A 22815-nucleotide genomic window follows, 5' to 3' on the forward strand; every position below is an offset into this window, starting at 1 on the left:
GACACATGGCCCATGGCTTACATGGGTGAGTCCCATAATTTTTAATATTTCTTTCGCAATCAATTTATTCGTGTTGGGCTAAGAATAAACTTGGGCCTAATCCTTGAATTTTTGGGCCTCAACATTAGCCCCCTTGATTATTGGGGCCATGAGCAGGTATTGAGATGGGCCAAATAATCAAACCCAGCCCAAAAAAGAAATGAAATTCACGTTGATGACATGACCTTCTAATTTCCTGCGTGTATAATGATGCCATGATTATTTTCCAGCAGTCTCTTACGTTTCCCAGGCAAGCGCTTCCATCAAATCCGTTTTATTTTATTATTTTCTTATCTCCTTTCCTTTCTTTCTCCTTTTTGTCTTTGATTTCTTCTGTTCGTGCAAGACCAAAACCTTTTGCCTTCTTCATTCGATTTCGCTCGTTCTTCATCACGCCCAGGCTAAGGGGATTCTCAAAACAAAAAATCGCTGAGGGGCACCATCCATAACCGCCAATCGGTTAAGCACAGAGAAACCATTCACAACCACTGGGAGGAGCCACCGCTCCCCTTGAAAATCCCTAAATTTCTTGAACTCTTCCTTCAATTCATCAAAGACCAAATTTGGCAAAGCCACTTTGCGAGGCATGAAGTAATTTGGAGAGAAAATCGCAAGACAGTTTATTCCTCCTTCGATTTTGGCAAGCTGCTAGAAAAAGCAATCAAGGGCAGTGCTAAGCATCGTTCTTTTATTTCTTCTCTTGTTTCCTCATCTTGTCACCGCATACAGACACACCTATGCGTATTCATTCACACACATAAATGCACATATGAAGGCATCCATCCATATGTATTCTAAGAATCCCTCACGAACAGGGTGCTTTTTCTTCAGTTCATTCTGTTGCATGTTCTTTTTCTTATTTTATAATTTCTTATGCCCAAAGCTTGGATTTTTGGATATAAACCACTAATTAGGGATTTTAACCACCCTTTTAGTGACAATTCATCCTATTTGGACACAAAACCCTTAGATGGCATCAGAGCATGGTAGAAAAAGCATAAGCATGCACTGTGTCGAAGACCTCTGCTTTTATCCAAAGATAGTTAATCCATGCTCCCCTTTAAATGATTTATTCTTATGGCTTGGGTTTCTTTTTGTACTCGCGTCGAATATCCTTTTCCTCTCGTAGGACGAAATTGTATGATGGTGCTGACTTGGCCCTCCTGTCGGTATGGCTTTTTCATGGAATTATAGAGATGTGTGTGTGTGTTCAGTAGTCGTGAAGATGCTGGAACTTATGCATTTTGTTATTTTCTTCTTCCTCTTCCTTTTGCAGGTATCTATGATCTTGTGGTTTTATCATGGCATCCACTGATCTCCCCCCGATCATGATGGACCACCTCTATTCCATGGAGGATAATCTTAAAGCCGGGGGGCCTCTTTTGCTGCTTGAAGAAGCCCGTGAAAATCTTGTTGTTGATGATGAGCCACAGCCTGAAACTACTCCCGTAATTGAACATGCCTCCATATCCCGGTGCTGTATCGAAAAAGGCCTGTTTCCAGCGGTCCCCCTATTCTTCCAATACCCTTGTAGCATTAGTAAGGGTTGGTCAAAATGGGTTGACTGTGAGCTGGATGGATCAATCTACTTGTGACATTTTACGCAGCTCACAAGTTCTTGACGCCATCTTTCTTTCCAAGTTGTGGGATATTCATATTGAAGCAAAGATGCTTCGCCATATGGTTAGGAGGTGGAGTGCTGCTACCCACACCTTTATATGTCCATGTGGAGAATTTACCCCTACTCTTGAGGATGTGGCAAATATCTCTTGCCTCCCAGTTTGTGGCGACCGGAGCCCTTTGACATTGCCCTAACCCCAGCAGAAACGGACGAGCTTGCAGTTCTACGGAGAGGCACTCCAACTACCCTCAGCACCTCACTTCGGTTCAGCAACTAGATACAGTATTTTGGGGATGCGAACCGACAGGGACCGTGCCGGATGGCTGCATTAATATCGTTGTGGCTTGGGCGATTCGTGCTTTGTGATTTTTCTAGGACTGCCTGCATGAACGGGTATTCCCTTTGGCCTTGGCCATAGCTCGAGGTGACACAATCCCCTTAGCCCCCATGTTCTTGGGACACCTGTACCGGCTACTTGATCAGACTCAGCTTTTGGAGAAAAATGGATCGGGAACCATGGGCGTGGAGACTCTCCTGATTTCTCTGGGAATGTCTTAAAAGGCTAGACATATATCCGCTCCCCCATGCACGTGCTATGCACATGGCTAACTTCGGCAAGGGTTCCTTCATGCCGAATGGTCTTCCCTTAGTTTGCAGGTGGTTTAAGTAGATGTAGAGGAAAGGCCACAAATTTTTAAAGTTAATGGATAATATTGAGAACTTCATTTTTTGCCCTTATGGCACCTTGACAGAGCCCTTCACCTTCATGCCCTTTTATGTTGATGTTGGGGATACTGTTGAAGTTCCAGCAGCAATGTCACATGATGGTCGCTTCAGGAGATATGCTTCATTGAATGGTGCTCCTTTCCCATTACGAACTCTAGGTGACAACCGCTCAGAAATCTCTGTGACCTACTCACCACATTGGGTTAAGTGACAGTCTGGGCTTGATCAAGGAGTACCAAGCAACCCTAGCCATGATGACCCTTTTGTGCTACACAGGGTGTTTTGGAGCAACAGTAATATACCAAATAACAGTGGGCCCCTTATCTTAGTGAGCAGGGGAAGAGTTGGTGGCTTCTCACGGAACTATCAAGCCTACTGGAGCTGCTGCCTTACTGCTTCCATGAATTCCAGTCCTTTCCTGGTGACAGATTGCCACCTATGACAGCTCGCCTTACAGTTTGGTGTCGGAAGAGAAGGCCATCCCTCTAAGCCAAAAACGCAACCTGCCCTTTATTTCTAAAAGTGGTAACATTGTTGGCGAATTTTCCAAAACGAGACCAAAGCCGGGAAACACAGAGTCCTTACAATTTTGGAAAAGATATGACACCAGCGTCAAGTAGACGAAAGCGGGAGGAGAAACAAAGTGCAAGGAAGGAACAAGCTACTGGTAAACCTAGAAGGTTCATTCCAAAGGTGGCATCGAGTGGCCCTTCTCGGACTCAAGAACCAACTCTCCTAGAACGTCCACTACCTTCAAAGCCTGCTGTATCTGTGAGCTAGGGCCGTGCGGTCAAGACGCTGGAAACTACCCCTCTTCGCACTAAGTGTTAACCTACCCCAAATGCTCCTTCATGCCTCCTTTACTTATTATACATGTATTATATATATTTTTTGCTTCTGTTTTTTTTATTTTTTATAGGGAAAATGGGTACAACCCCAAAGAGAAAGAGAAGTGACACACCTCCCGTGTCCCCACACGTGACTCCAAAATGCCTTATCGTGCACATCATGCATGGAAGATTTACTAGAGCTCACACAAGTGGTAACGGAGCCTCCGGAGCTAGAACTGTGGTGACGATTGATAGTGATAGTGATGATGGTGATATTACCGAGACTGAGGCTAGTGCTCCTGGGCGAGAGGACATTCATGACACCGGTGACACGCATGAGGGTCGGGATGAGGACACTTACTATGATCACAACGAGGATGCATTCATGCATTCCAGTGATTATCCAGAGGAACAAGATGACTCAGATACTTTCTCTAGATTTGCTGGCAGCAGTGCGCGTCACATCAGTATCGAACCGGTACTTTGACATATTCTCCATCCTGCTCCCCTTTCACTTCTTGCACCGAAAACTGTCTATTCACCGTCCATCCCTATCCTGCAGATTACCGATGTTGCTGAGGATTCAAACCTTGCTGTTGCCGTTGTCGACTCTGTACAGGGCGCCCAGGAGGTATCCCCTATTTGCATTGCTTATATATATATATATAATTTTTTTTTTATTGCAACGATTTTTTATTTTTTTTTGGTTGGGTAGTATTCTTTCTCTTGCCCTTTTGCTTATGCATTCGGCATAGCTTGTCCATTACCTCATACTTACTCTTGCATATATATATATATATATTTCCAGGTTGGGCATGTTACTCGTAACATGAAAATTGTGCTCATGGTCCTTCTCCCTCTGGCACACTTAACACATTGGCTGAGGCAGCCCTTGCCGAGTCACCTCCAATTATGACATCAACAAATTCTTTGGACAAGATACCTATGTTTCAAATTACGAGCCCCTTGCCGCCTATCTTCCAACACTTTCTTCGAAGGGACCTTGAGCCTGCTATTTCGCCAATCTTTTCGGCAGCCTCCGGAGCAAAACTTTTGCCTTTCACAGGACATTGCCCACTCCTTCCCACATTGAACCACTTCTTCGTTCGTCAGAACTCAGCCCCCTAATATGCCTTCCGGCAATCCCATTTGGTGACACAGCTCCTGCTAAGAATGCCCAGGTTAATGATGGTGCTGCCGGGAATGTTTCTGCAGGGCGCCCCTCCAGCATGTCTTGGCTAGAGTGGGAAAATTCCTTTACTACATTCAAGGATATCTTTGATGGCGGTGCTCAAGTCCTTCCATCCACGAATGAGCTCCTGCCACTTTGTCACCGGTTTAACGACTATGCAACGTTTAGGGGAGCTCTTGTCTATCCCAAGACAGTTGCAGCCTTAGAAAAGTTCATGGAGAAAATACGGGGATTTTATGGACATGACTAGCATTATATCCTCCTTTTCGCGGTGCGCTGCTTTCCGGACTCTTGGCTTGGTGCTCTATGGGATGGATACCATGAATTTATTGGACATCACAGATCACCGACTCCTTTGCTGGTGGGATGCAATTTGTGAAGCCATGACCCTGGGTTTTCAGGTGGAGTTTCTTTTGAACTTGGTAAAAGATTTAGCACACATTGTATTTAGGGCACGGGCTATTCATAATATGGAATCACTTTCTGGTCCTTATGAAATAAGAGTAGCTGAGGCTTTGAATCTTAAGCAACATGAGTTGGAAAACCAGCATGGGGAACTGCATGCCCTTCTTCTTGCCCAAGGTGTTTCTTCTAACAGTGTTGACTGTGTGGCAGAAGCAGTGACAAAAGGCTTCCTCTATTCTCTTTTAACTATGCTTGATGGCTTTGAGGTTCATAACCATTTATCCCTGCTTATTTTACCATTCCTTTGGGGATCCTAACTGGCACCAATCCTGCCTTCTTTTGACATCCACTTTACTCTGTCTTGCAGGTTGCATTTTGCTCGGTGTACGACTGACCAGCTTAACACATTTTAGGATCCCCCTTCAAGACTGAAGAACACATTAATTCTTGGCCTGTATACTTAATTCTATTTAGGCTGTAAACACTCGTACTGTAGTAGCTTGATACTGTAGTATTGTTGTGTTCAAGCTGCTGGAACCTAAGTCCTCTTTTATTTTGGATACTAAAGATTCATTGTGATTTCTACTGGTGTATATATATATATATATGTATATATGTATATGCTGCCTGGTTGGTGAAATTCTTTGCTTGAGATCTACTTGCAAGTTGGGTACCCTTTTAAAGCAAGGCAGATGCTGCCAAAATTTTGGTAGGATCCTTGCTCATTTTACTTTTTCTCTTCTTTTTTTTTGCTTCAGAAAAAGGATTTCTGAACGTTGTGAGTATGCTAGTTTGTTTTGCAAATGCTTGGCTTGGCATGTTTCTTCTTTGTCTTGCTGAGGCATGAAAGCTACTGACTTCTTAGGATCCCATACAAGTGACTTTGCTTGGCATGTCTTCTGCTAAGTAGCGTTTTTTTTTTTTTTTTTTTAAATAAAAAATTCTAAGATATCTGCTTTATACGTCTATATACACAAAAGTTTTGGGCGCAGAAAGGCAAATTCCTAGCTACATTTTTTTTATTTTTTTATTTTTCAAAATACTTCTTCATTTTCATTTCAAATCCCATGCTACCATGATGGTACATTTTACAAAAGCCTCGTAGAGTGAGAAGCGAGAATGTAGGAGACCATATTTGACAAAGAAAGAAATGCAACAACATAAAAAGATAATATACGATGCCTACTTGGCAGTAGTAGGGCTTGAGCCACTTTCCATTGATGGGACCCGTTAGCATGCCTTCCTTGACAGAGATCAAGCGATAATAGCCACTGCTGTGCACTTCCTTGACTGCAAACGGACCTTCCCATTGTGGAGAAAACTTGGAAGTCCCCGATATTTGTCTTCTCACATGCTCGACAACTTTTAGCACAAGATCTAGTTTGAAGGCTTGAGGCTTAACGGTTCTGTTATATGCATGGGTAATAGTTTTGTGGTAAAGTGCCAGTTTTCTTTTCGGCTTCCATTCTTTTTTCGTCCACAGCTTTGGGGTCTAACAAACGCCAATCTGATCATGACTTCATATCCCATTCAAGATCGTTGACAATTGATACCCTGGTCGTGGGAATGGTAATCTCCACATCTGAGATAGCATCAGACCCATATACGAGAGAATAAGGTGAGAAACCTATAGCACTTCTTGGAGAGGCGCGGTAAGCCCACAAAGCATCCGGCAGGTGAACACTCCAATCACCCTCGTACTCATATACCATCTTGCTCAAAATCCTCAGTATTGTTTTGTTGGTAGCCTCTGCTTGACCATTTCCCTGTGGGTAATAGGGGGTGGAGCAGCGACGCTTGATACCATAACCACTAAGTGTCAAGCTTACCTGCTTGTTAACGAAAGACGTGCCATTATTAGTAACCATCTTGTATGGGATTCCAAATCTGCACACAATGTATTCTCGGATGAAATTTGAGACAACAGCTCCCGTGGCCTTTCGAAGAGGAATTACCTTGACCCACTTTGGGAAATATTCTGTAGCTATGAGAATCCATATGTAACCATCAGAAAGAGGATGAATTGTCCCAATTAAATCAAGCCCCCAAGTATGAAAAGGCCAAGGAGTGCGCATGTCCTGCAACAGTGTAGGAGGTTTGTGACTTAAATTAGCATGAATTTGGCACGTGTGACATCTCCTAACAAAGTCATGCGCATCCCTCTTCATGGTAGGCCAGTAATATCCAAAACTTAGTAGCTGTTGGTGAAGCCTCTTCATTCCTTGGTGCTCTCTACACTCTCCAGCATGTATTTCCTGCATGGCTTGGTGTGCCTCCACTTCTCCCAAGCATTTTAGCGGTTCACCATTAAACCTCTTCCGGTAGAGAGTTGAACCATCCACAAAATACCTCTTCACCATCTTTTTAAGCTTGTAGGCAAGCTTGGAGTTGGGTGGTAGAGTCCCCTCAACAAAGAATGCTAATGCTAAGTATGGAGCTCTCCAATCTTCCGCAAACGAAATGGTGAAAGATTCTTCTGTGGAGGGTATCGTAGAACACGTGGGACAATTGGACTGAATTTCAGCTGCTCGGTTCTTCATTTCCGACCAATAATAACCTTTGCGTTGCAGGCGCAAACTAATCACTGGTTCCAAGCTGTAGGTAGCGTCATATACTTCTTATAACCTCCTTCGTGCTTTTGTCACTCCTATATACCGGGTCAAAATACCTCCTAGGAAACGTCTGTAGAGTTCCTTAAAGATAATTACATAGTCTTTCAAGTCTTTAATGCCCCTTCCTCCACTTTACTTTTCCTTCACTGGCTTTCTCCAATCGTCCCCTTCCAGCAGCTCCCCCTGGATCATTGCTTCGACCACTGGTGTATCCTCCTTATCCCAGTGACATTGGGCTGTTCTTGGACAAACAAGAGCTTTGACCCCAATGTAGCCAAAGCATCAGCATACCTATTGGTGACTCCCGGAATGTGCTCCATCACGATTTGCTTGAAAGAATTAATGAGCCTTTTAGCAGCTGTACGATATGGTGCCAAGGTTGCTTCCTTCACGGCAAAGCTTCCGTGCAACTGACTTAACACTAGATTTGAATCACCAATGATTGTGATTCTTTCTACACCCATTTCTTTCGCTGTAGACAACCCCATAACAAAAGCTTCATACTCCGTCACATTATTTGTGCATGGAAAATCCAGTTTGAATGAGAGAGCTGTAGCTTGCCCTTCAGGATTAATAAGTACTACGCCTGCCCCTCCACCACTGGTTGTACAGGAACCGTCAAAATAGAGTGTCCATGGTTCCTCTTCTGTAGCAGTAGCAACAACTTCTGGCAGCTCTCCCAACACCTCCTTGGACAGGGCAGATCCGTCTGCCTCCGGGAATAGGGCTAACATGTCGATCACAGCTTGACCTTTGATAGCTTTTGGGGTCACACATACAATCTGAAACTCAGAAAGTTGTAGTAACCAACGTGCAAGGCGTCCCGACAACACTGGTCTTGTGAGTAAATACGTCACAGGATCAGATTTCCTTATGAGCTGCAACTTGTGAGCAAGAAAATAATGTCGCAATCGTTGCCCAGCATAGACAAGGGCAAGGCATAAGAGTTCCGTTTTTGCGTACCTTGTCTCAGCTCCTCTTAATTGCCTACTCACATAATAAATGGGGTTCTCCCCATCATGCCCATCCTGGGCAAGCAAAGCTCGACCGCAGTGTTTGTTGCCACCAAATAAAGCTTGAGTGGAAGTCCCAAAATGGGTGCCTTCATTGTAGGTAGCTTGGCAATCAGTCGTTGCACTTGCTGGTAAGCTTCTTGGCATTCCTTGCTCCATACATATGGTTTTCCTTTCTTGAGTAACGGAGTGAAAGCACTCATCATGCCAGCGAGGCTTGGGATAAAGTGTCGAATGTATGACAATCTTCCCATGAAACTTTTCAACTCCTTTGGATTCTTAGGTGTTGCGAGAGCGCTTATGGCTTTGGTTTTCTCAGGATCCACATCTATGCCATGTTGGTGTACCTGAAAACCAAGAAACTTGCTGGATAAGTCTCCCAAAGAGCACGTCTTTGGGTTCATTTTTAGCCCATATAGCCGAGACCTTTCCAGCACCCTTCTCAGAACTCTCGATGGCTCTCTCTGCTTCTTGACTTTACCACAAGGTCATCTACGTAATCCTCTACTTCCTTCCTCATCATATCGTGGAATACTGCCGTCATGGCCCTTTGGTGGGTAGTATCGGCATTCTTGAGGCTGAACGACATAACCGTATAATAAAAATTCTCGTATGGCATTCGAAAGGTTGTTTTCTCAGCATCCTTTGGTGACATCTTTATCTGGTTATAACCACTAAATCCATCCATAAATGACAGCAAGCCTTGCCCTGAAGTTGAATCAATCAAGATATCCATATTGGGCAGTGGGAATTCATCTTTTGGGCAAGGGTTGGGATCACGATAGTACGTCCATATCCTAATCACACCGGTCTTCTTCTTCACGGGAACGATATTCGGTAGCCATGTTGGGTGCTTGATCGGTTTGATGAACCCAGCGGCTAATAGCTTCTCAATTTCCACTTTGATTTGCTTTTCGATTTCAGGATGAAAATTCCTTCTTGGCTGCACAACAGGTTTTGTACCTGGCTCAATAATTAGCGTGTGACTTACTAAATTTGGATTGAGGCCGGGCATTTCTTAATAGCTCCAAGTGAATACGTCTCGGAATTCTTTTAACAGGGACACCAAAGCTTCTTTTTCTTCGCTTGTCAGGTGACTACTGATAGAAATAGGCCTTTGGACAGAGGGATCCTCACTTAAATCAATTGTTTCCAGCTGTTCAGCTGCCGTTGTTGATCCATCTTGCATGTGTCTAGGTGCTGTCATTGGCTCTTGGAAGGCACAAGGCATGGGTGCCTTTTCGTTTGGACCCTTACGGTTGTTTGCTTGCATTGCTTCTCCTCCATACTCAAGATTTTCCTGAAGAACACGGTTGAGCCCCCAATCTCGTCATAAGCGGTACACAGTACGTCCGTCTGGCAACGTTACTTTCGAGCATTGGGGATGATCATAAGCATGGTTGTTGACCTCCGAGTGTCTCTTTCTTTCTCGATCAACAATGGTTATGAGTTCTTCATTGCTAAGGTCACGAATTTTAGTCCATAAAGGAAAATAGGTCCCGAAATCCTTGGATGGGCTGCTTCCAATGTCGGTGCACTCGGTGTAAAATTCTACCTCGAAGTAGTGAGCTTCGTTTTTGTTGAATGGTGATTGATTTCCAGGTATTCGAAGTGGCCTTAGCCCAATCTTTCCTTTCATGCATTGATGGTAAGTAGAGACCATAAGTTTGTGCATGTTGAACCATGGCCTTCCAAGTAAAGCATGGTAAGCCACATCCACGTCTACCACATAGAACTTGGTGAGGGACCGGATTGGGCCCACCTTCAAGCTTACTTGCATGTGACCAACAGTAACTTCACTCTTATTTCCAAAACCACTGATGCTTGTTTGGGATTGCACAATCTTGGATAGTGGAATACTAGCTGCTGTAAGCACAGACATAGGTAATATGTTGACAGAGGAACGCGTGTGTGCCAAAGCTTGCCTTATAAACACATCATTGATTTGTCCCTCCAAGTAGAGTGGTCTCCTATGATCTGAATATGGAACTTCCATGTCGTCATCTGTAAAAACAATAGCATTATCATTTTCCAAGAATGACCTTTGCGGTTGAGTAGCAAAGCAATGGGGGTTGGATTCTGTAGAGATATTCATGAGAGAGCTACAGTAGCTGCTTCCCTTGCGTGAGGCCCAAAGCCAAGTTGGTCAAAGAGTATTTTGAACTTTGGGTTCCTTTGGAGGACTTACGAAGCTACGGGCCCTTGCTTCAGACCTAGGTAACGTTCCATCATAGCAGCTGTTTCCTATTGTCTTGATGAAGCCCCCGAGTAGCATTCTTCCGACATGTCTAACATAAAAACTTCGTTACCTAAGTCATCGCCCCATCCGTCAGCGAGCGGCCATGGCATGTTGTAGCTTGAAGGCTTCGAATATTTACGCCAATATGCCTTCTTCATGTTTCCACAAGGTTCCCATATAGCTTCCGCCGGCTTTGGGTAATTCCTCTATGGGTGACATAGTTCTTCATCGTCGAGCAAATCATCGGAGCATGTGATGACAGCGGCTACCTCCTTCCCCTTCATTTCGGCAAAGGGTCCTCATCAATAGTTTGCTTCCTAAAGGGAAGCTCAAGGACTCCTTCATGTATTTTAGCATGTAAAATCCTCCTTAAGCTCTGGCAGGCAGTCGTTGGATGCCCTACAAATTGATGGTAACGGCAGTTTCTAGGATCATTTTTCTCCTCTCTAGTAGGGACTTGGTAGGGCCTGAGGGGCTTGATTGAGCCATCAGCAATCATCGTGTCGAGAATGGCGTGGAATTCCTCATCTTTGCATGGTAGTGGTAGATATGTCTCCTTGTCCTTCCGTTTGCGTGAGTTGTAGTCACCAGATGGCTTCTCTTCTATAGCTAGCATTTGGTGTGCTTCCCTTTTCTCACTCATCCATGTCTTCTGCCCTACTAGTTTGATAGACATACTTGTCTTTCTCACTGCTTCCAACAGCCGAGAAAATTGACTGATGCCAATATTCTCCAAATAAACTCTATAATCCGCCACGATGTTGCTGTTGCAAATTTCGAGAAGTGCCTCCTCATCCTTCTCGTCATAGCACTCTAGAGCCAGGTCTCTAAACCTGTGTACGAAGTCCACAGGATCTTCCCCCTGTTTCTGGCGGGTATTGTTGAGCTGAGTGGTAGTAACGTTTTCTTCATGCTAGAAATATTTCTTACAAAACCTACTTGCCAAATCATCCCAAGAGCGAACAGAGCCTGGTGTCAATGTCGTGTACCATGTATAAGCCCGATCGGTAAGACTTTTTGAAAATTCTCAAAAATCACCAGCATGTGGTCCCAAAGCATCAACGAAACTGTTGACATGCTCCTTCAGGCTTCCTTTCCTTCCATCGAAAAGAATAAAGCTTGGTGTTTCATAGCCTTTAAGATAAAGCTGCTGGAGTAAGCTCAATGGGTATGGTGGCTGAGGAATGTACTTCCAATCCTCCTGGCTTTGACTAAGCTCTTTTTCTAGCATGGAAACGACATCCTCCTGAGTAACAAAAGATGGTCCCTTTTGTTCAGATCCTTTTCCAGCAGCAGCAGATTCCTCTTGTGGATGTCTGTCATCATCTCCGCTTGGCTTAGAGACATAATTTTTTAATTCTTTGATGGTGTCCATCATCTCTCTCTGGGTTTCCCCTATAGCTTGTATAGTCATAATGAGTTCTGTGAGGGTGAAAGCTCCCTCACTTGCACGTTCTTATTCTCTGGAGGAGGCATTTTGACTTGATTCCGAATCATCATGGTTGGGCCCATCTTGGGAAGCCATGGTATTGCTCTTAGTCTTCTTCCTCGGAGGCATTAGTGAAAATGGCAGCCTAATCCCCAGCAGAGTCGCCAATTTATGTAGGGGTCTTTTAGTTCCAGCAGCCTTACGAATGGGCTTGGGCTGCCGTAAGAAGAACATGAACAGAATCCCCCAGTGCCTGAGTTCGGAAATCAAGCTCCCAAAAGAGTTTTTAAAGAGTTTGATGAAACTTTAGGAAAAAAACTGCCTTAGGTTCCTTTCAACAATGGCCGAGCAAACATAATAAATTGATAATGACTTGGCTTGAGGAGCTTGTGGCATGGGAGCTAAACTTTTTGAGAGAGAGAGAGAGAAGCATGAGTTTCTTCACAGGGAACAAAGATTTAAACGGGCAAACGAAAATTAAGAAGTTTACTATCTCAGAGGAAGAAGAAAACAACCGAAGAAGAAGATTGGGTGGCTTGAGTAAATTCTCAATTACTTGACAAAGCTTGGTCAGGCCCTGAATGGTGATTTCGCTAGGTAGGAGAAGCTCCCTTTTATAGGCTACAAGAACCCTAATTTTATCTAACTTTTCTCTCCTTTCTTCGTTGTTTCTTCCTACTTGATCTAATTTGGTGAAATTCTCCTATCCAAGGCGCCTGGGTAAGGAACCCTTTGGGGTTCCAAGGATTTTGTGTGGCTGGACCTCCCAATGAGGGTGAGGCGCCACTTGCTTTCCTTCTTGGTTTTTCAAAATGGTGCTTATAGTAGAAAAGGGAGATGGGTGGAGTCTTTTGTCCGCTGGGTATTCTTCCTCTGTTCATGGATTTCCTTTGGTCCCTGCCATGGCTCTTTGTTGACCACCTTGGAACTCTAGCAAGGATGAAGCACGATGCCAGATTTTTCACAAGTTGTTGGGCTGGGCTCGTGAGCGCAATATTGGGTTATTAACATGTTATTTCCTGCGCTTAATGGATTTTTGTCAAGCTGCTGGAAACAATTTATTTAATTCTGGGCATTTTATTGGTGTGGGCTTGTCTAAGTGCTATAGTAGATTTCTAGGCATTCTTCTAAGGCATTGGATTATTTTTCCCTTTCTCTCATGCTAACCCATGTGTTTGGGCCCGAGGAACGGGCTTGAGTTTTAATGCTCCCAAGTAGCTTAAAACTCTTCATTCCTCGAACCCTCAATGGGCCCTGTGATTACTTGTTTCCTTCCATACCACAACCTTCTCAGCAAGCCCGAGTAATTACGTGGCTTGGGGCCACTTAAGCTTGTAGCATAGCTTGGTATTAAAATAGTGGTTTTTTCTCATGGCCTTGCATGTTTATTTAGCTTGCTTGTGCTTGAATTTTATCATGCCACAATAAGCCATGATCGGGCTAAATAGCATTGGATTAGGTTGGTGAGCGTGAATTTATAAAGCCGGTGCATTTTGATTCTTTTGCGCATGTTTACTTGGCATGACGCATGGCCCATGGCTTACATGGGTGCGTCCCACAATTTTTTATATTTCTTTCGCTATCAATTTGTTCGTGTTGGGCTAAGAATAAACTTGGGCCTAATCCTTGGATTTTTGGGCCTCAACAGGTATATTAATGTGCATAGCTGTAATTATATTATTTATGCTTGAACCAAAAAAAATTATTTATCTATATATATAATACAAAAGGTAGAGAATAGCGAAACATTCAAAATACCAGAAAATATCTTTGGTTAATGCAAACATAGAGAATGAGGATATAATATGGTAAATTCACACTTTTTCATATTAAAAAAATTAAAATTAAAAGAAAAATCAAATAATAGATCTTATTTTTATGGAATACAACTACCCATTATCTTTTTTAGTTCTAAAATAATTTTAATTCTAATTTTTTCTTTAAAGCCTCTCGTAGGTGCGAAGAGGTTGCAGAGAGGCTAGTGCATATTGATGTGTTGATTTTTTCCTCAAACGATTGATGTGTTGATTGATTTTGTTTTTATTTTTATTTTGTGGAATCCTTTTATTTTTAAATAGGTGCCCAAATAATAGGGATTACATATAAATGCTAAAAAGTAGGGATTTTTAATGGAATGCTATCACGGTAGTGTTGACTATGATGATGGTATCGATTGTAAACATTTTCTAATACTAGGATAATTATTAACTACATTCAAATTTTGGTTTTTTCAGTGGTAAAAAAAAACAGGTGGGTTTATGTCTAGGATATAATAATTAAAAGGGTCTATTTTTTGAGTTATTTTTTAGTGTTTCAGGTACATCACGTGGCTAGTGTACTATCCAATTAATGTAGAACATGTGAAATATTTCCAATGCAGTCCTTCACATGTCATGAAAATAATACAGCAAGTTGAAGAGTAATTCCACATGTCCTACGTCTATTGGATGGCACATTAGCCATGTGGTGTACCTGGAACATATACAAATTTCACCTATCCCTTAGAGCATTTGCAATGGTGAGGGTAATTTCAATTTTATTTCAATAAATTGAACTTTTGACTTACAATCGTAAAGTTCAGTTCGTTTTATAAATCAATATTTCATTTTAGAGATCAATAGTTCATTTTATAGGTCAATAAAATGAACTTCAAAATGAAATTCATTTCAATAAGCTGACCCATTATAATAACTCTACAGCCTCTCTCTTATTGATACATGGCAAGATTCCTTTTTATTTTTTTATTTTATATTACATTTAATTAGTGTAAACTTATTTCTTTGAAACCATATTTTAATTGTATAATTCTTATCATAATTAACTTAATTCAATCATTTAAAAGATATTTTAATTGTATAATTCTTAAAGTAATTTACTGAAATGTACTATTGAAAAACTACTGCGGATGCTCTTAAGAGCCAAAAAAATAATCATATTATTATAGAACAACATGTACAATACATATTAATAAATGTAAAAAAAAAATAAATTTATTTCATCATATAATATTAGTTAAACATGCTAATTGTGTCCAAATCAGGAGTCTAAAGAAACCATAAAAATAAAAGATTTATTTACACTAATTCCCCTTAAAATTTTTCGTGTTTTCACATAACCCTTTGAGGTCCTTGAAATTGTCTTATAATACAATGAACTCATACAATACTAGTTAATAATGGCCAGTAATATTTGATTTTTCATATAATATCAATTAAATGTGTTAATCGTATCAAAATTGAGTTACTCCAGTTTGACACTAACCCGGAGGCTCAAGATCTGGTATATTCTAAGGGGCCGGGTGGTGGTGGCAAAACTTTATGTTCCTGAATTTGGTAATACTTCTCATGGTATTCTCTAGTTAGGGGTGGTATTTTAGACCCACAAACCACAAAATTTAACCAACCAATATTATATTGCATTGAAACCGCAATACTCAGAATCCGACCGAAAATTGTAGTTTCAGAAACCGCACCGCAATTGCAAGTGCGGTTGCGGTTGATGAAGTTGGCAACTCGCGGTTACCGCAAACCATAATCCTATTTTACATAATAATAAAATTGCATGGATGATGAGGTTGAATTCTACAAGGAAATGGAACATATGAAAACTTGTAAGTAATTATTAGTTTATTTATACTCATGTTATTTATGCTTCTTTTTATAATAAAATGTACTAAACTTATGTTGTTTTATTTGTAGATAGCATTGGTGCTCAAACAATGCAACCAGGTCCTTCGAATCCACTCACAACCACCAATACTTGAGTTCTCCTTTTGGTTTTGTAACTTTAATTAACTTTAAATTGGATTTTTCCTTTGTGTTGTAACTTTAATTCATTTTGCATTGCATTTTCCTTTTGGTTTGTAACTTTAATTAACTTTGAATTGGATTTTTCCTTTGGGTTGTAACTTTAATTCATTTTACATTGCATTTTCCTTTTGGTTTGTAACTTTAATTAACTTTGAATTGGATTTTTCCTTCGGGTTGTAACTTTAATTCATTTTGCATTGCATTTTCTTTTTGGTTTGTAACTTTAATTCACGGTAACCAATTGAACTTGCGGTAAACCGCAAAAAGCAGTCGGTTTGTGGTTTCAAAAATCACCTTACCGTATATAGTCAGTCGGTTTGCAGTTTGAACAAAAATTCGAGGTTACCGAACCGCAACCACCCCTAACTCTTATACCATGTGATAAATAGAGCATTAAGCCTAAAATTATTTGAGTAGGCCTAATTTTCTGACATTGTATCAGAACCAAGCGGTTTCTATTCCAAGTTATTTCAGAATTTTTTAGATGTCAAATATCACTTCAAAATATGTTGGCAACGGTCACTTTTTTAAATAAATAAAAATTAATACTATTGGAGATTATTGGTCACGTTTTCCCGTGATTATAAGATTATCTGTCACATTTTTCATGACTAAAGTCTTTAATCACAAATTAATCACACAAAAAACGTGACCAATAATCTACAAAACTTACCCCAAAAAAGTTACTATTGCCAACATTTTTTGTAGTGATAATACATCATTTTCAAAATGTAATAGATGGGTAATGCTAGGCTTATCACATTGTGTACTACCTATCTAATAGAGGTGGAGCCCAATAATATAATGAGGCCCACCTCTATGGAGAATATTTCCCTCTTTACTATGTAAGTAGGAGCTCTCTCACCTCTATTAGAAAGGTGATACACAATATAATATAAAAATGTGATAAGCCTAATATTTTCCATAATAAATCAGTCGTGGCTTTTAAATATAGATTAGAGGATTGCCATATAAAAAGATTAAAATATGTAACATGAGACTTTTCTTTTTCCTTTTCAAATGAAAACATATGTGTGATGGTCTAGCAGCCCGCTGTTAGCAAGGGATCATATCAATTCTACAAAGTCAAGGTAAAAATTAAGGTAATATTTGTCATCTTGTTTTTGTAGGTACGTCATTTTTTAATGTTATTAATTTGTATATATGATCTTGAAAAATATCGTGAAAACATTATTATCTGAAAACTAGCTGAAAAGAAGAGTCTAGACGTTATTTGTTCCATCCCTTCTAATATGCCTTGTAAAAAATTCTTGTTAGGGTGCTAGTTTAAAAAGAATAATGCCACATTTATATGCTATATTTCTATACCATCTTATGTAGTAGATGAGGTAGGCAATTACATCAATTAAAAAGTGTCAATAAATTATAAAAGAAAAGAAAAGAAAAAATAAATTTTAATTGATGTGGCTGTCCACCTCATCTACCACATAAAGTAGTATGAGAATGTGATAAGAATAGCATTATTCATTATTTAATATTTCCTTTTTTCTTTTATGATTTATTAACACTTTGAAAAACTGTTAATTAAACTTTCTTTATTAAAATACATTTCGTTGATTTAATTTATGTGGCATATGATATGGACATGCCACATTGTAATATAAAAATGTAAGATAAAAATGTGGCAAGTGTAGCATTACTCGTTGAAAAAATATACATGCATTAACTTTTTCAAGAACGAACTTTTAATATAAATGCATTATAAGTTAAATGAAGTTAATTTGTGGCCTGTTTCCTATAGGTTAGCCTATAAATGCATTAACAAACGTTTGTTAATTCGTTTCAGTCAGCAATCTTGATAGATTTCCTGAAGTGGAGCCTATAAATTGGGAGCTGTATATGCAATGGAAGCTTGGTTTGAACCAATCTTAAAGACCTTCAAGTACAAACATGTTTATAAAATAAGGAGTGAGAATCGGACACGTCTCACAACATACGTCGCACAAAAGCACAAAACAAGCTTAATCAAGTGAAATGACTGATTAAAACTCTAGTTAATTAGTGTAAATCACTACCCTAATTAACTACTATACTCACCAAGATTAGCTTCATTCATCTTCAGCTTCCAAAATATACACTCATTCTATTTATCCTCTCTTTACCCTCTTCATCTCTCATCTAGGGTCATGACCAACAATATTACATTTGTAGTGATTATTCTCTTTGTGATGGCCTTGGCAATGGTGGCTGAATCAACCCAACACACCACCAACATGTATTCGCGTGGGCGTGCCACCACTGAATTCGCACGCGTGAGGCATGATGCCGGTGACGGAGAAGTGGCTACTCCACCACCACTTGCATGTAATGGCTCATTGGGCGAGGAGTGTCTGAATGAGGAGGAAGAAGAGGAGGACGAGCAGGAGGGCCTGCAAACTGTAAGACCTCAAGATGAAGGTAACACAAGGTATATAAGCTATGAAGCCCTAAAGAAGGATAATGTTCCATGCAATCGACGTGGCAGTTCTTATTATAATTGTGGTACATCTGGGAAGATCAATCCTTATCAACGTGGCTGCACTACCATTACAAATTGTGCTCGAGAGGGATGATTAGTAACTTTGTTTTGAGATAGGAGGCACATTTTTTTTCTTTTATTTTCTTATTTTTAAATCTTCATTATTATTTCTCTTATTTTCTTCCTTTTCTGATCACCCTAATCTCTTACTATGTTTTAGGTTTTTTCTTTCTTTTCTTTGTTTTTGGAGAGGGGGGGTGGGAAGGAGGGGTGCTGGTGATTTTGTAACTTTATTTTTTTAATATAATTATTTATTTATCAGCTGGTTATTTGATATTCACCACTAGGTTTGGGAGGTTTTTGCCTTGCAATATTTTTTTTTGCATACCAGAAGAACTAATAGGTATTGCACCAAATATGCCATCGAAATTTGAGATTTAGGGTTTGACGGTGGTGTTTTTCAATTTCTTGGTACCGAATGTTTGGTTTGAGATTTTAGGAAAATAAAGAATGAGGCGTACATACTCACTATTCACAGGCAAGGACAATTCTTTGTTTATATATATATATATATATATATATATATATATAAAGGAGTCTGAAATGAAAAACTATTTAAATAATTAAATTATTTGAACTCCAAGATTTTTTTTTTAGTATTTGTAATTTGATTTTAGATATAAATAAAGCTCAAGAAACCAGCTTAGGCACTAAAACAACCATTATTGGGCGACATACATACAAGATTTACGCGGGGACCTTTTAGTGGCAATTTTTGGTGTCTCGGAATTGAAGGTCATTTCCGATTAGTTATCAACAGTGTCACTTGTAGATCTCATTGGTCAAATGGAACAAGGAAACCTCAGGCCGATTTATCTAGAGCCGCGGACTGTGTTGATAGTGAGGCCCATACTTATTGCCTTAGCTCGTATATGGTAAGTAATAGATTGTCGATCCATTTGATTTCTTTTTTGATACGGAAATAAGGTAAATTACAAGTTGATCCACTTTGTTTACGCTTTGGGTTTAGGAATCTCTGAGGTGGATTTCAGATTTGGAGGTTTAGTTGCTTCTTCTCCAGATTCTCTCCCAAATCTGAACTCCACCTCAAAGATTCCTAAACCCTATGTCTCCGAAATTCCCCCTTTCCTCCCAAGCAGCCCATTTTCTCAACCTGACTAACCTTTCCTCTCCCTTGTTAAGAGATTGAAAAGAAGTGGGGGCCACATCAACTAACAATACTTCTCTCAAATCTGACGGAATAGCTAATGTGAGACACTTATTGAAAGTGTAGGTGGTATATTGAGACATTTCAAAGAACAAGTGGTAATCTGAGACTACTTTGAAAGCACAAGGAGCATAGCCATAAATAAGCCTTATTATTTTTATCATAGAAAGGTCAATAAAATAGAAAAGGAGGGACAAATAAGCATGCACATAGAGAATTCATTCTTAGGAGAATCCCAGCCAATTTCCATAACGGCATGTTTGGATTGAGGGATGTTGGAGGAGGGAGAAATTTTTGCATGTTTCGAGTACACCAATTGGTTGGTGTTCCATTTAATATACATAGGACATATAGATATATTTTATTTTTATTTTAAAAAAATTGTGTAGTAATTAAGTTGGAGAGTCCAAACCACATGTCCTATGTATATTGGCTGGTGTACCAGGAACATGCAAAAATTTCTCTCTCTGACATCCCTCAATCCAAACAGGGCCTTAAGGAAATTTGCTCAAGTTCTCCTAAGCGTGAATTCTCCATGTGCAAGTTCCTGGTACACCAACTGCTGAAGATGCTTCTGATGAAGTGCATGCTAAGTAGGGATGGGCACCGAGACAGGAAATCCAGACACAGAGCCATACCAGAAGAAAAAAAACCTTGTTGAGTAAAAATTCAACAAACCGACACCAAACCAGATCGAACCTATTCAAACCGGTTCCAGTGCCAGTTTCACACCTTAAAAAACTGCACCAGACCAGTTGTGTATTTTTTTTTATTTTTTAAAAAATTATTTAAGTCCAATACTAAATTTTTAATCCCATAAATAATATTTCCCCAAACCCAACTTCAAAGCACCTCTCTTTTCTAGGCCCAATTATCTCTCTTTTCATGAAATTAGGTCATTTGTGAATTTTTAAGCCCCAAAAATAAAATTTTAGTTGGAATTTGTAAATTTTTAAAACAATATATATAGTAAAAAGTCCGATCCAAAATCGAAAATCGCACCGAAATCGGTATAAACAGGACCGATCGGTTTTATAAATTTTTTTCATCAAAATTGGACTGAACTGCACGAGCTAAATAATACTGATTCCGATTCTAATTCCAGTGTGAGGTGAAAACCGGACCGGACCTCACCCACCTCTAGTGCTAAGTATGACAAGCACATTGATGATGATTGTCAGGCCAAATGCTACATGATGGCCCCTATGAATGAGGAGCTCGAGAAACAGCTTGAGCATATGATCCATGTTGCTGACATGACATTTCATCTTTGTGAGCTTTATGGGGAAGGCATACGCAACAGGCATTATAGCACTGTGAGTGAGCTTTTGAGAACCAAGATGGTCAAGAGAGCACCAATTCACCAACATGAACTGAAGATGATTGGACTTGTTAAGCAGCTGGAAAGTTTTGACAGTCCATTGGACTGTAATTTGGACAGTCATATCTTCCTCGCGTCCCCTTTTGATTCCTTCTCCCAATTTATTATGAACTACAATGTGGGGAAGATGGAGCACACTTTTTTAGAGCTTCTGAATATGTGTGTAACTGCTGAAAAGACCTTCAAGAAGAAAGGAGGGAATGGGACGGTAGCTGTATTTGAGAAAGGATCAACTTCTTCTACTAAGCCTAATTAGAAAGACAAAGGAAAATTCAAAACCAAGAAGAAGAAGGGGAACCCTACTTTTAAACCCAAAGGAGGTGTCAAGAAGAAGCAGGAAGAAGATAAGGAGGTGAGGGGACCATGTTTCGATGGTGGCAAACCTGGACACTAGAAGAGGAATTGCCTGGCTTATTTGGCTAGCCTGAAGGGCAATATAGCTGAAAATACATATCACTTTGCCACTAAACTCTAAACAAATTATTATACCTTACTTGAGTCTAACAAAAACAATAATCTATTGTAGATCATGTTGCTGTAGAGACAGAGAACAAGTAGGATGCTCATGGAGAATGAATCGTGTTGAGGTTTGGATCATCAAGCATGTTTTCTTTTGTTTAACTCATGGAGGTCTTTTATAGTACCTATAAAATTATTTAGTTTATTTGGATATGTATAAAGTACTTATTCACTATCTTTATGTTTTTAGAAGATAATCTTATGGTTAACCACTAGTTTGATTTATATGTGACTATTTGTATTATGCTAATATGATGTTTGACCTCTTTACGCTTTATGAGATGAATATATAATGTGTTCTGACATTGATTGTTTAGAATATTGAGATGTGATTCCATTGAGGATCAAAGTATTAGATAAATCTTATAACAAGAATGATTTCTAAAAGTTTAGACATCATAATCAAGATAATATTCATAGGATAAGCAATATGTGGTTATTTAAAAGGTTCCAATTCTTACCAATGAGTTGCATCTAAGGATTGAGAAATCCAAACATTCTAAGTTTAGAACTAGAATAGAAATCATATAACCTGTATAAGATATATCTAAGTAATAATGGAATTGAATTCATTATAGCATTCACCGATGATCACTCTTGGTTGGACTAAACCTAGTCTGAAATCCAAAAGATTTAGGATTTTAAGAAAGCAATAAAAGGAGAAACTGTGGAGAGCATAAACACTCTTTTAAATGTTAAAAGGGTTAATGCTTCAATAAGATATCTCTTAAAAGTTAAAGAGCTTAAACATCTCAATGAATGAGCTTCATCACAAAAGATAATAAAGTATGATCTTTCATGATAAGTCATTAAAATTCCTCCTCACGTCCTATGTCCAAAAATGACAACATAATTAAAAGGTCCAATTGAATGGTAATAGGGTTGAAACTGTTATCTCAAACAAAGTTATAAACTTTATAGTTTGATAAACAATTTTGTGGGACATCTTAGATCACCTGAAGGATGTCATATCTTTTAAATAAGTTAATAGATGCTTGTTACAAAATAAGTAAAAGGAATGATTGTAAACCATAAGTGAATTGACAAACAAAGTGACAGTCCAACTCCTTTTATCCACTCACCACATTTAAAGCTCCAAGAAGTTGATCAGATATGGTGTGTTACACCAACCATGTAATAGTGGTGAAGGTTAACAAGTAACTTTCTTGATCATATTAAAATTATATGATGACATGAAGTATAAAGAAGAAACACCCTCACCAAGTGAGATCTTCCTAAAAGAAATCTAAAATAATATAAATGAAATATTCATAAGCTTATTAATAAGTATAT

The 22815-nt window shown here is 39.6% G+C and overlaps 3 protein-coding genes across 3 annotated transcripts; 2 read left to right on the plus strand and 1 right to left on the minus strand.

The window, feature by feature from the left end:
- Positions 1–7613: 7613 nt before the first annotated feature.
- LOC117621771 lies at positions 7614–8597 on the minus strand. Its single transcript, XM_034352321.1, has one exon. The coding sequence runs from the start codon at positions 8595–8597 to the stop codon at positions 7614–7616; it is 984 nt and encodes a 327-aa protein (XP_034208212.1).
- A 9465-nt stretch (positions 8598–18062) lies between these two features.
- Positions 18063–18488, plus strand: LOC117621772 (protein RALF-like 4). Its single transcript, XM_034352323.1, has one exon. It carries the CDS (start codon positions 18063–18065, stop codon positions 18486–18488), a length of 426 nt encoding a protein of 141 aa, XP_034208214.1.
- Positions 18489–20818: 2330 nt separating this feature from the next.
- Positions 20819–21259, plus strand: LOC117621773. Its single transcript, XM_034352324.1, has one exon. The coding sequence runs from the start codon at positions 20819–20821 to the stop codon at positions 21257–21259; it is 441 nt and encodes a 146-aa protein (XP_034208215.1).
- Positions 21260–22815: the final 1556 nt, after the last annotated feature.

This window comes from Prunus dulcis, chromosome 3 (genome assembly GCF_902201215.1).
Source record: "Prunus dulcis chromosome 3, ALMONDv2, whole genome shotgun sequence".
Taxonomy (NCBI): Eukaryota; Viridiplantae; Streptophyta; class Magnoliopsida; order Rosales; family Rosaceae; genus Prunus; species Prunus dulcis.